This window comes from Rhinatrema bivittatum, chromosome 4, assembly GCF_901001135.1.
Source record: "Rhinatrema bivittatum chromosome 4, aRhiBiv1.1, whole genome shotgun sequence".
Classification (NCBI taxonomy): domain Eukaryota; kingdom Metazoa; phylum Chordata; class Amphibia; order Gymnophiona; family Rhinatrematidae; genus Rhinatrema; species Rhinatrema bivittatum.
The window spans coordinates 391,387,011-391,400,579 of NC_042618.1; the positions used below are offsets into that span (position 1 = coordinate 391,387,011).

General features: G+C 42.7%; 1 protein-coding gene across 3 annotated transcripts in view; it reads left to right on the forward strand.

Annotated features, from left to right (window-relative positions):
* The window catches only part of C4H3orf14 (chromosome 4 C3orf14 homolog), a 48,192-nt gene extending 34,844 nt beyond the window's left edge, over positions 1–13,348 (forward strand). For all 3 annotated transcript variants that reach the window (XM_029601005.1, XM_029601004.1, XM_029601003.1), the window contains exons 5-6: positions 6,915–6,989; positions 10,923–13,348. In XM_029601005.1, coding sequence (XP_029456865.1) covers positions 6,915–6,989; positions 10,923–11,102 — 255 coding nt within the window. In that variant the 3' untranslated portion in view covers positions 11,103–13,348. The remainder of the gene's footprint in view (positions 1–6,914; positions 6,990–10,922) is intronic.
* Positions 13,349–13,569: the final 221 nt, after the last annotated feature.

Consider the following 13,569-nt stretch of genomic DNA (forward strand, 5'->3'; position numbering starts at 1 on the left):
CAAGATTCCATCTTCGGCCAGTCTGTCCTTCGTAACCTATTTACAACGTGATGTACCAACACCCTTCCGCCTGCCCGTTAGGGTTCAGGATGCCCTCAGCCAAATTTTATCCCAGGCCTAGTGCCTTGCACACCTGGGTACATTTGGTGCATTTCTTGGACATCCTCAGCTCGGTACGCACCCATATGTGAGGACTACCATCCTGCTTGTCCTGTGAGAAAGCAAATGTTGCTTACCTGTAACAGGTGTTCTCACAGGACAGCAGGATGTTAGTCCTCACGAAACCCGCCCGCTGCCCCGCGGTGTTGGGTTTGTTACGTTTTCTTATTTTATTTTTCGGCACTGCCTGGTAGCTTTTAAATAAGACTGTAGGGGGGACCCCTGCTGGCTGCAAGGTTATTGCCATGCTGGGCATGCCCAGTAGGGACCAGTCAAAGTTCTGGAAACTTTGACAAAAGTGTTCCGTGATTGGGCTCCATCCTATGATGTCACCCATATGTGAGGACTAACATCCTGCTGTTCTGTGAGAACACCTGTTACAGGTAAGCAACATTTGCTACCCCTGCTCTTACATCAGCCCCCCAGTATTCTTCGTCTTCTAGCAGATGGTGCTTGTTTAAAAAAAAAAAAAAAAAAGACAAAAGGAGAAAGAGAAGGATTTATCACACACTGCTTCTCCTGAGGTGATATCTTGTTGTCTCTCCCTCAATTGAATTCACTCTGGGTGATATCTGGTGATTCCTCCCTCAGTCGAGTTTTCTGGCATGGACTTAGTTGCCAGGAGAGAATCAGCTGAGAGGCTAGCGGGTGCAGGAAGCCAAGCACAGTGAAGAAGGCATTAGCTCTCTCTCCCCGCTGGCTGAGACTAACTCTGTACTTGGCTGGGATGGGTTGAGCTCAAGAAAGAGTTTAAAAAAAAAATAACTAAATAAAGAATAAGAAGAGAGAGATTTAGGGATTCCTCTTCCCTCTTTGTTTCTGGTCTCCAAGCCTCGGCACGTCAATCGATCGTGTATTCCCGTTTCCATGAGGGACTTGGGGAGTCATAGTAGTTTGTGGTGTGTTTGGGCTTTGGGTTAGGCCCCACTCTTATTTATTTATTTATTTTTTATTTAGCATTTTTATATACCGAGGTAGAGCAGAGTAGCCTTCACTCCGGTTTACAGGCTTCACTAGGGCACCACGTGGTAGGCCGCGACAGAATTTGTGTGCTACTTCTGCACAAATCGCCCACAAAAGCAGTGCCTGATGTCTGTTCGTGCCTGCGTGTACAGGCTTGAATGTCTGTTTGGACCACGTGGTTGGACATCCAAGTTTTAGGCCTGCGCAAAATGAATGTTCAACGGCTATCCTGTCCGGGCTTGCTGGATACAGATGAACTGTTGGAAACACAGTTGTTCAAAGCTTGTTGACGTTATTGAGCGTGTTGCTATTGGATGCCCTTTTCCATGGTGCCGATAGCAAAAAAGCCTAAGTGACTTGTGATTTGCACTGCTTGCCATATTAGAGCATTACAGCTGGGGGACCCCACTAATCTTTGTGCTGCTTGGAGGCTCAGGCGAGTTGTCTTCAACTGATTTTCTGAGCCTGGTTCTTCCCAGCAGGTTGCAGGAAGGGGACCTGTCAGAAGTTTTGCCTGGTTTTGAGACTTCCCTAACTAGTTCGTCAGCAGGGGAGGGCAACTCAGTGGGCCCCAGACCGACGAACCTTGGTTTTGGTATAGGCCCTTCCGCCTTCTCTTGGGTGGAATTTTTTTGAAGGGCTGTAGTCCTTTCTACAGGCTCATTCAGCAGAGCCAGCCAAACCTGAAAGTTCAGGGTTGCAGGCTGCGGAATCCCGAAAGGCTGGTGCCATGGTAAACACTGGAATGCATCATGAGCTGTTGCGGGTCACACTATTGGGGACACGTATGGCACAGATGAGGAAAGCAATCCTTACTCCCTGGAGGATAGGGACATTCCTCAGGGGTTGGAACCTTATTGAACAATGTTGTACTTCTTTCATAGAGATGAGTTGCCAGCTCTAATATCTGAGATGCTGAAGATGCTGGGAGAACGGGGTACTGATCCCATGTTTGAGCCAAAGAAGAATCCTATTTTGGTTACTTTGCATAAAACATCATGTTTCTTCCCCATTATGGATGCTATTCAAGAGTTGATTGATCTTGAATGGGGAGCTCGGAAGTCTTGGAATGTCTGTTCCCCCTGTTTCTGGAGTCAAAGAGCAGTTGCGTTTTCTGAAAGTGGATGCTCTTGTTTGTTTCATCATCAAGCAGACAACCATTCCAGTAGAAGGAGAAGCAGCATTGAAGGATGCTCAGGATAGGAGAATTGAGGCTATCCTTAAGCATGCCTTTGAGGTAGTGCCAATACATTTTCAGATAGCCTCTTCCTGCTCCCTGGTGGCTCGTGCTTGTTTGCTTCTATCTCAGGAGGTTGATGAGACTGGTTTGAATTCTAGGCAAAGATGGAACTGGCAGTTGCCTTTTTGGTGTATGCGGGCTGTATCCTGGTCCATACTTCTGCCAGAGGGGTGGCTTCAGTGATAGCAGCCAGGTGTCAGCTGTGGCTGCAGAATTGGTTGACCGATGCAATTTCAAAGTATAATCTTACAAAATTGCCCTTTAAAGGGGCTCACTCTTCTTTGGGAGTGAGTTGGAAAAAATGGCTAAGTGGGGTTAGGCCCAGAATCCTTGGTTGCCAGAGGATAAGAAGAAGTTGCCATGCTTGTTCGGTGCAAGAGACCATATTAGGGGTTTCAGACATTTTCGACCCTACAGAGGAGCAGTTTTCTCAGAGGGCTAGGTCTTTGGATATATCTTGGTCCTTTCAGCCCAGGCAGCCCAAACGAAGCGAAAACTCGGGTGGTAGCGGTGCTTCCTGACCCCTTCAATGAAAGTGTACCGACCCAGCTCCTGGAGTAGGAGATAGGGTCGTCTATCTCTGTTTTATTGGAGGTGGGTCAGGATCATGTCAGACCAGTGGAGATAAGGGAAGGTTATGCTGTAGAATTTCTCAGCATTCCTCTGGACGTCTTCATGGAGTCTCCCGTGCAACACCCCGCAAAAGAGGCAGGTGGTGGAGACATCGTTGTCGAGGATCTTGAGCTTGTGGGCCATGATTCCAGTGTCCAAATCGCAAGAAAATACGGACCGTTATTCCATTTATTTTGTTGTGGCCCAAGAAGGAGGGTTGTTTTTTGGCCCATCCTGGACTTAAAGGAAGTCATTTGCAAGTGACTCGTCATTTGCAAGTGACTCGTTTCTGCATAGAAAACTGTTCGCTCAGTGATTAATGACAGTATAGTCAGAGGAGTTTCTTACATCTCTGGATTTGTCAGAGGCATATCTACATATTCCCATTCCTCTGGAGCATCAACGGTTCCTGCGGTTCACCATTTTGGGGCAACATTATCAGTTTTGAGCACTTCCCTTCGGTTTGGCCACCGCACCCAGAACTTTCTCCAAGGTCATGGTGGTGGTGGTGGTAGCGGTAGCGTTGAGAAAGGATGGCATTCTGGTCCACCCATACCTAGATGACTGGTTAATTTGGGCCAAGATCTTGGAAGAGAGTCTTCAAGCCTCGCGCAAGTAGTCTACTTGCTGCAGGAGCTTGGTTGGGTGCTGAACTTGGTCAGGAGCAATTTACAGTCATCCCAGATGTTTGTTTTGACATGAAGCAAGGCAGGGTTTTTCTGCTGGAGATCTGCATTCAGAAGCTGATGGCTCAGGTGCAAGTATTGATAAAAGCAGTTTGCCTGATGGTTTAGTCTTACCCTGCAGGTACTCGGTTTGATGGCAGCCATCCTAGAGGTGGTTCCATGGGCAAGGGCACATATGTGTCGTCTTCAGCACACACTGCTTGCCCGGAGGAGTCCACAGTCTCAGGACTACTCGATACGACTTCAGTTATCGGTGGAGATCAGCATCCAACGAAAATGGTTGCAGGCATATCATCTAAGGAAGGGAGTTTCCTTGCAAGCTCTAGACTGGCTAGTGCTCATGATGGAAGCAAGCCTCCAGGGTTGGAGGCTCATTATCAGGAGTTGATGGCGCAGGGGCACTGGAGTGCTGAGGATCGCTCTGGAGCATCAATCATCTGGAGTTGCATGTCATCCGGTTGGCATGCTTGTGGTTTGCCAACCGTTTGCAGGGTCAAGCGGTCCGAGTAATGACAGACAGTGTGACAATAGTGGCTTACGTCAATTACCAGGGAGGCACCAAGAGTCAACAAGTGTCACAGGAAATAGACTAGCTGATGGTATGGGTGGAGATACATCTCCAAGATATCTCTGCCTCCACATTGCGGGAAAAGTCAATGTGAGAGGACTATTTTCTCAGCAGACAGAGTCTGAATCCAGGAAAATGGGAATTGTCGGACGAAGTGTTCCAAATCATAGTGGGCAGCTGGGGCCTACTGTATCTAGACTGCTAGCGACGTCACGCAATGCGAAGGTTCCTGCTTTCTTCAGTCGCAGGCAAGAATCCAAAGTCTCTGGGCATCAATGCACTAGTGCAGGAATGGCCAATGGCAAGCTTCTGTATGCCTTCCACCCGTGGCCCTTGTTGGGCAGGTTGGTTAGGAGGATCGAGAGGCACTCGGAGATAGTGATTCTGGTTGGCACCTGATTGGCTCTGGAGGCCATGGTATGCAGATCTTCAGAGACTCTTGGCCAGCTCTCCTCTTCAGTTTCCATTGCAAAGAGATCTGTTACGACAGGAGCCTATTCTTCACGAGAATCCGACTTAATTTTATCTTACAGTTAGGCCCTGAAAGGGCTCGGTGCTGAAGCGTAGATATTTCAATGATTTCCATCTTGCTTTAGTTCAGAAGTTCTCAACTTCCTTAGCCTATGTTCTGGTTTTGGGAGTGTTTGAGGCTTAGTGTGAGGAATGATGGGTTCATCCTCGTTCGGTTAAGATACACTCATTTTGAACTTCTTGCAGGATGGGTTAATTAAAGGCGGCTATTGCCTGTTTCTGGGACCAAGTGAATGGTGGGTCCTTGTCAGCCCATTCAGATGTGGCCTGGTTCTTGAAAGGAGTAAAGCATCTTTGGCCTCCTTTGCGGTTGCTGGTGACTTTGTGGAGCTTTACTCTGGTTCTGGATTTTCTGGCAGGTCCCATCTTTTGACCACTGTGTAGCTTCTCCTTGAGGTTACTTACCTTGAAGACAGTTTTTCTTGTGGCAATTTGCTCTGTGCAAAGAGTTTCTGAACTGCAGGCTCTCTTGCTGGGAACCATTCATGCGAGTAAGTCCGGGGGCGATCTAGCTGCGAACTGTTCTGTCTTTTTTGCCAAAAGTGATTTCGAGTTTTCACTTGAATCAATCAATTTCTCTGCCGATGCTGGACAGAGAAAGAGATGTGGATAAATATCATCTGTTGTGGACCTTGGATGTCAAGCAACATCTCTTGAGGTATTTGGAGGTGTATCTACCTCCTAGGAAGATTGACTGGCTGTTTGTGCTCCACGGTGTAAGTAAACAGGGAGAGCCTGCGTCATGGGCTATAATAGCCTGCTGGATTAAGGAGGTTATCGTGGCCGTGTATGTGGATGCTGAGCAGCCGTTACCTAAACAGGTTAGGGCTCATTCTATTAGGGCTCAGGCAGTGTCATGGGCAGAGCTTTGATTGTTGTCGAAATTTGCTGAGCGGCAACGTGGTCCTCCTTACACAATTTTCCAGGTATTACTATCTGGATGTGCAGGCCTGGGAGGACGCACTGTTTGCAAGTTTGGTATTGGTCAGACCGTGGACAGCCTCCCGCCCTCTTCAGGAATAGCTTGGGTACATGCCACTGGTCGTGGATTAACCTGTCTTCACTAAGAATGATGCCTGATAACATTTGCTAAACTGTACCGATCTGCCTCAAAATTTGGAAGAGGAAAGGAAGATCATGATCCTAGAACTTACACTATTGAAAATGACTAAGCCCTAATGAGTCTCAAGTCATTTCAACAGGGTAATGCTAACAAGTGCTAGAATGTTGCATGATTTTCACATCTTCCCTTGTTTAAAGTAGTTAATGTGGTCATAACTATAGGTACATGTTTACAGCATGCAAGTGTAAAAAATAAAAACATTGTGCAAAAAGGAAAGGAAAACTTAGAAATAAGACCAGCTAATATAAAAGCTAGGCAAGATGATATGCATAGAACTTAGGAAGAACTTCTGCTTTAAATTGTTAACTGATTCTATTTCCTTTTGCTTGTTTTTTTTGGCCAACAGTTTGCTCCACAGGCCCTGCCAGTGATTTTGGCAGCACTTTTCTCCTTTAACTCGAGCCGTGCCAACAATTCTGTTGAGTCCGCGGTGTGCTTTCCTCCTCAGGGCAGCCCCGCTGTCGATTCTGGTGGGGCTGCACCAGTGCTCCTCCTCCTTTTAGGGGCCCTGCCAGCGATTCTGGCAGGGCTGCACCACTCTGACAAGAGTGATAGGTGACAGCAGCAGCAGCACTAATGCGCCCTTCGGATAGCGACACCTATGGACGAGGTCATATTGACCATAAGCACGCTATGGCTCTGTTCACAGGTTCACTCGAGTCTTAATAAACTAACCAATTCTTTCACCCCATCACGTATGGAATTGGTAGCAAATTAATATATCAAACTATTTTCAGAATTCAGTATTAATATGGCTACTGCTATATTCCAATTAACTGAACAAGAAAGGATATTACAGATACACTGGGAAAATGCAGAGAACACAACATGGAAACTTGGACTCAAATGGGACTTAAGAAAATATATGCTAAAAAAAATGATTTAAAATATGGGGCAAAGACATTCAATAAAACATTTTGGTAACATTTTTGGAATTTATCTCTGAAGCACTACTGCTTTATCCAGCTCACAATATTTTATTTTCAGATTATCACATGCAAGGTTCACTTATTTCAAATACTTTTTTTGTAGGATATAGAAGTAGCAGGAAAAAGGCTGCATACTAGAGCACATTTACTACCACATCCTAATATTCTTAATCTGGAGGTGAGAGTTCCATAACATTAATCTGTTTGTTTATTGCATGTAAGGTAATGTTTTGCTTACATTTTATATTCCCAAGATTGCCGTCATAATGAAATTATTCAAAGATCCTTACATTCTGCTGATTCCTCAAAATATTAAACACAGATTTACAAGTACACGTACTTAAAATTCAAACATAGATATTAAATCATAAAATTTAAAATATTACAATTAAAGCTTATATAAAACTAATTTATAATCTACTGCATACAAACATCCTCTGCAGCCCTAACTTAGATGGTAACTTTCAAAGTAGCGCACATGTGCATATTTGTCAGCCTGTACCCAGGGATGCGACTATTTTATAACTTGACCTCATATATGTGTACATGTTATAAAATTGCCTGGCCACGCATACATGTGCACCAAATTTTAAGTTGGTGCGCCCAATCCAGTGGGAACACTGAGAAGAGAAGATCATCTTGCTGGTGGCTGAAGAGGATCGGTAATTATTGCTTTGGGAAATCTTAGAGCTTAAAATGTTTTGGGGAGAGGTAAACTATTGGGGTACATTCTTTAGAGTGTGTGTGTGTGTGTGTGTGTGTGTGTGTGCTTGTTATAAAAAGCAAGTCAAAAGGTAGGAAATAGTTTAGTTTTGTGGGTGCGTCTTTTTCCATCCTCCCACCCCTAACTCATTCTTTGATTTATAGGCTAGAGACACTTTTCACATTAAAAATCAATTAGCCTTTTATCTAAAACACAGGATTGCTTTAGCCCTTATCAAGAGTTTAATTACCCCATTGCAAGTCACCAAAAAATCAATAGGGGATATACCAATAAATGTAATTGTACACATTTCTATTCCTGTAGCAAATTAAACTTAACTAGGAGCTCAACAAAATTAAGATGAAGGCAGCAGTCCAGCAGCAAGAGAGGGGCCTTCCTGTCTTTTACATCATGTCACATGTATGATTTTTTTACCCGCCAATGAGAGGTATGTGTGCACCTGGTGCAAAGAGCTCCTGGTTCTCAGAGAAGGATCTCTGGAGGCTAGAGTGGCAGACCTGGAGATGCTGAGGCAGACAGACATGTATATAGATGAGAGACCTTCAGGAACATAGTAGCCAAGTCCCAATTAGAGTCTGGCAGCTCCAGTGCTGCCTTGGAGGAGGAAGGTCTCCCAGTCAGAGAGCATCAACCTGGTGTGGTAGGAAGTGATTCTGTAACAAGGACCTGAGCTCTCACACCAAGGATGTATCTCCTAGGACTACTGCCCAGGAGGAAAGAGTTAGGTCAGCCATCATAGTTGGTGATTCAATTATTAAGAATGTAGATAGCTGGATGGCTGGTGGGTCGCCTGGTAACATGTCTGCCTGGTGCTAAGGTGGCAGACCTCACGCATTACCCAGATAAGATTTTTAGACAGTGCTGGGAGGAGCCGGCTGTCATGGTACATGTGGGCACCAACGACATAGAAAAATGTGGGAGGAAGGTTCTGGAAGCCAAACTTAGGCTCTTGAGTAGAAAGCTGAAATCTAGAACCTCCAGAATAACATTCTCTGAAATTCTCCCTGTTTCACATGCAGGTCTCCAGAGGCAGGTAGAGTGCCAGAGTCTCAATGTATGGATGAGAAGATGGTGCAGGGAACAGGGATCCAGTTTTGTAAGGAAATGAGGAACCTTTTGAGGAAGAGAAAGTCTTTTCCAAAGTGAAGGCTCCACGTAACCAGGGTGGAACCAAGCTGCTGGTGCGAACTTTTTTAAAAAGGAGATAGTGAAGTTTTTAAACTAGAACAAAGGGAAAGCCAACAGTCATTCAGCAGCGCATAGTTCGGAGGAAGGTATCTTTGAAGGATACTAATGAAGCATTAGAGTTAGGGCATCCCAACAGAGATGTTCCAATAATAAGAAAAGTAGTCCCTGTGCATATAAATAAAGAATCACCTGAGCTAAATGATTATAAATTATCCCTGACAACTAAATAGTAGAATGTTAATACAATGTATGCCATGCCAGAAGTCTAAGAAGTAAGATGGGAGAGTTACAACTTAGATTGTAAGCCCTCTGGGGATAGGAAAATACCTACAGTACCTGAATGTAATCCACTTTGAAGCACTGAAAAAGTGGAATATAAGTCTAAATAAATAAATAAAATAAAATAAATAACCCATGCTGTAGTTAAAAGATGTTAGGTTTCATATATGGAGTTACCACTCAGAGAAAAGATCTGGGCATTATAGTTGATATTACATTGAAATTGTTGGCTCAGTGTGCTGCCGCGCGCATGCTATAAAATCCAGGGTTGGCGCTCACAAGGGGGTGCACAATTGTGCAACTTGCGTGCGCCGAGCCACACAGCCTGCCTCCGTTCCCTCCAAGGCCGCTCCGAAATCGGAGCGGCCTCAGAGGAAGTTTCCTTCTGCCTCTCCCCACCTTCCCCTACGTAACCCGCCCCCCAGCCCTACCTAGAACCCCCCCTTACCTTTGTTGGGTAAGTTGCGCCTGCCTATTGACAGGCGTAGCTTACGCGCGCCAGCCAACAGCCAGCCCGCGATCCCGGGCACAGCGGCAAATGGCCACTGTGCCTGGAGGCTCTGGCCCCGTCCCCGAACCGCCCACCCCCCACCCCTTTTTGCAAGCCCCGGGACATACACGCGTCCTGAGGCTTGCGCGCGCGCAGGGACAGATTTCTCGGGTTACGCACATATCCTTTGAAAATCTGCCCATTGTGAAACCCTGCTATAAAAATTTAGGTGCCCACAATAAACAGAGTTTGAATAATCTAAGCGGCTAAGCACAATGGCCTGTACCACTAGTCTGAATTCCTCCAAAGGTAACATTTGTCTAAGGAGGGTGCATAAATTTATTGAATTTGATGAATCACCTTTTGATATACAATCAAGGCGATGTACAGTAACTTATAAAAAGCAAGCCTTGCAATCTACTTGTGATTTCACAGAAAATCTAGACCCAATAATTACTCCCAGGTTACCTGCTTCCATCCCTGACCTTCCAGTTTAAGATTACTAATATTTATCTCCAAAGATGCACTTGGTGAAGCATCCTTTTCCAACAATAATATGGATATTTTCTCATAATTAAGGAGAAGACCATTCTTTGCCAGCCACTCCTGAATCACATTAAAACTATAAGAAATGTTTGGTGTGAAACTTACCACATACCGCACTAGGAATATAAAATGTATGTCATCAGTATAGAATTTATAAATTAAATCCAGTGAAGATATAACCCTGCCCAAGGGTTTGCACAAAAATGTTTAAAAAGCACCAGCAGATAAAGCAGATCCTTGGGGTACACCAGTTTTCACTTAAATATCAGTCTGAAATCCTCTCATCTTATAAAAATATATATTAATTTCATTCTAAGAACTGTATCAATTCAGTATTTGGTTGAATATCAAAATTAGCACTGATCACTATTATTTATACTTATTTATAGTCTTTGTTAAGGAAGCTGTTCTGTGCCACGTTGTGATACAAAGTGTAGATAACATGAAGAATGTTAGGGCCAGAACTATTGCACCCATGAGCAATCACTGATCCAATTCTACTTCAAAAAGTTATAGGGTGTCTTGAAGAAAACTGTATGTAATTATTCAGAGTTTAAAAATCTACTGCTAAGACTAATACAGTTTCAGGGAATGGAGTTAGATGTATTGCAGATAAAGTCTTAAGGAAGAGTCTGTTATATTACTTGCCACAAGAGGGCATATTAAATCACTGAAATATTCAACTGGTTTCGAAAGTTGAAATTCAAAGAGCATCAATGTTCTTGTATAACAATTAAGTTCTAAAAATGTTAACTAGTTGCTTAAGATTTTAAATTAGAAAGTGCAATGCTTTCCTATGAAGTTTATTTTCTTCATGCTTTTGAATATACTAAACTGTGAAGGAAAACAAGTTATCATGCACTCATTTGTTTTGTATTTTTCAGACTCAGTACTGGGCATCAGTAGAAGAAATTATTCCTAAGTGGGAGCAGTTTCTTCTAGGAAAAGCACAAGCTCCTATTGGTGTTTGGAAACATAAATCTATAAAACAAAACCAAAATGGTAACTCAAAAGCAATGCATAAAGCAAAAAACAAAGATTTACCTCCTCTTGGCTTGAATTAAAAAATGTTTCTTAGATATCATACCTAGCAAGTTACTAAAATGTCTGAAATGGTTTAATTGTTTAATCAGTAATATTTAGTGCTCACCATTTGACTGTTTTACATTGGCTACACTTTTGAAAAGGATGGAACAGCCTGAACAAGAAAATGAGAATGACTTCCTGGAAAAGTGCAAGCAGCTTTCAGTTCAGATCGGAGATGTAATGTCAGGGAGAAACCTAGAACTATTGGAAAGCTTACATCCTCAGGCAAGAATTATTAGACCCGTTCTCTTAAAGTGAGCTTTTATTTTTTCTTAATTCACTGCACTAGTAGACACAGTTCCTACCATCATGGTGTATTAGAAATCCTGAGAAAAACAGACAAAGTGCATGCTGCATGAGAACATAGGGATGGTGACCGATACAGGGTTACATCGGCACACATGTACGCGCGTATGCCGGCTTGCACCAAAGGATGCGGCCATTTTATAAGATACACGGTATAGACATGTATATATAAAATAGGCTGATCGTGGCGCCGCCTCTGCTACATAAATGGGGGAATTTATAAGGGATGCACGCCACAACACCATTACTAGTTTCCCAGTTTGTTCTGAATTTGCCCAGTTAAGTGACAGGACTTCCAAACCACCTCCCCTAGGTATTAGCCTCCCTTTCCTCTGTGTAGCCCAACTCTTAAAACCCCGCTGACTAGCCTAGTTTTTATTATTTACATGCCAACCATAGCAGTAGTAAAGTTACGTAGCAGGGGACCCCAGCGCATGCTTGTGCGCATAAATACTTACACGCACATTTCATGTTAAAGTCCCAGAATGCCCACGTCCCACCTTTGCTCTGCCCAGACTACGCCCATGCCTTAGGAGATACGCATGTACACGGATGGCTATTAAAGTCTGCTCGGCGCAAGCAGGACAGACAAACTTACATATCTCCCAGTTTTTGGCACACACTGGGCTTATAAAATTCATCTAACAGTGCACAGGCTTTTTCAAGTCTAATTTACACTGTTTTCCAAATGTGAAATGTATTCTTTTTGCAGTAACTGGACTAGATTGTGAAAAAAGACTGTGACTTAGTTTAAAAATGTTGTTCCCATTACGGAAAGTGGGACTTGCCCAACAGCTATTTAGTATGGGAAATTTTCTTCACAACAACAGAGTATCTGTGCCATTGAAGTAGATTGGAAGAAACAATCGAGGTCAGAACATGTTCTCCAAGTCCCCTGTAAACAGAGTTCCATGGTATAAAATATTAGTTGTAACACAACAGTTGCACTAGATTCACTTGAATGTGTTTGCTTAATTTTTGGTTGCAGCTAGTAGTAATTCTACCATATATGATATTTAATGCACAATTGAAGTATTAATATTGTGCTATGTTATAGATACTGGCTGCACAAGCACCTGAATTAAATATTTGTCAACTAATATTTTGAATTCTGCAGTCTGTTATTGTATGTATAATTAATTTAATGACAACATAGGTACCCTTTTTCAAAATTAGAAATGGTACATCAGAAATAATTTGGAAGGATGAGATTTTTAAATGACTAAACAAATGGCAAGGCTTAAGATGTGGTTTCTTGTCAAATTTTTAACAGATTTTTGTGTGTCATGTTTATTCTGTTTTTAGTCAGAGCAGAGAAGCTCGTTTGTGGATTACGACTTGTGTATGTGTCTTGGCTCCAGAAATATCAAAGTATAAGCCAGACGCAGCCACCAGCTTATTACATTTGCTCATAAATATTAAAAATGCATAGGTTGTCATGAAATTTAATAACCATTTAGCAGCAAAAATTCCCTGTTTTCTGATGTCAGATTTTTTTTTAAGAGGGATTTGTCTGAACTCTGTTTTTTAAATGTCCTTCATGTGTGAAAATTTTATATAGGCATTGGCCATCTTGGAAATATCCTGTTGCGTGGGTAGTGGTGTTTGTAACAATAATGTTGTTTTTATAATATGTGATGGCAGATTTGCATGCTTTTCTGATGGAAGAACAAACAGTAAAAATGTCAGTCCGATAATTTATTTTTCCTTTAGTGTGATTATGGAAAATGTAATTAAAATATAGAATAATTGTTACATAATTGAAAAGAATGTTCAGACAAGCTCTTATTTTGTCTGAAAGGTCAGACAAACCAGTAATTGGATGCTTAGTTGGTTGTATATTCAAATGTTCACATACCCTTTCAAAATATTAAAAAAGTTGTTTTAATGTGTAATATTAAAATGAGTTTGAAAAAGACATCTTGCCTGTCTCCTATGCTTTACAAAAGGTATCTACGTAGTATTAGTGAACTCACCCAGTTTGTGCGGATGCTGACTTATGGTACTTCCCTTTGACCTACACATATGGTTACGATGTACTTGAAAAGATTAAAAGGTGTAATTTTGCCAAAAAAGATAGTATTAATATAAAAAGAACTGACACATTGTCCAAAAGAGAAGTCTGTATATGGACTGTTA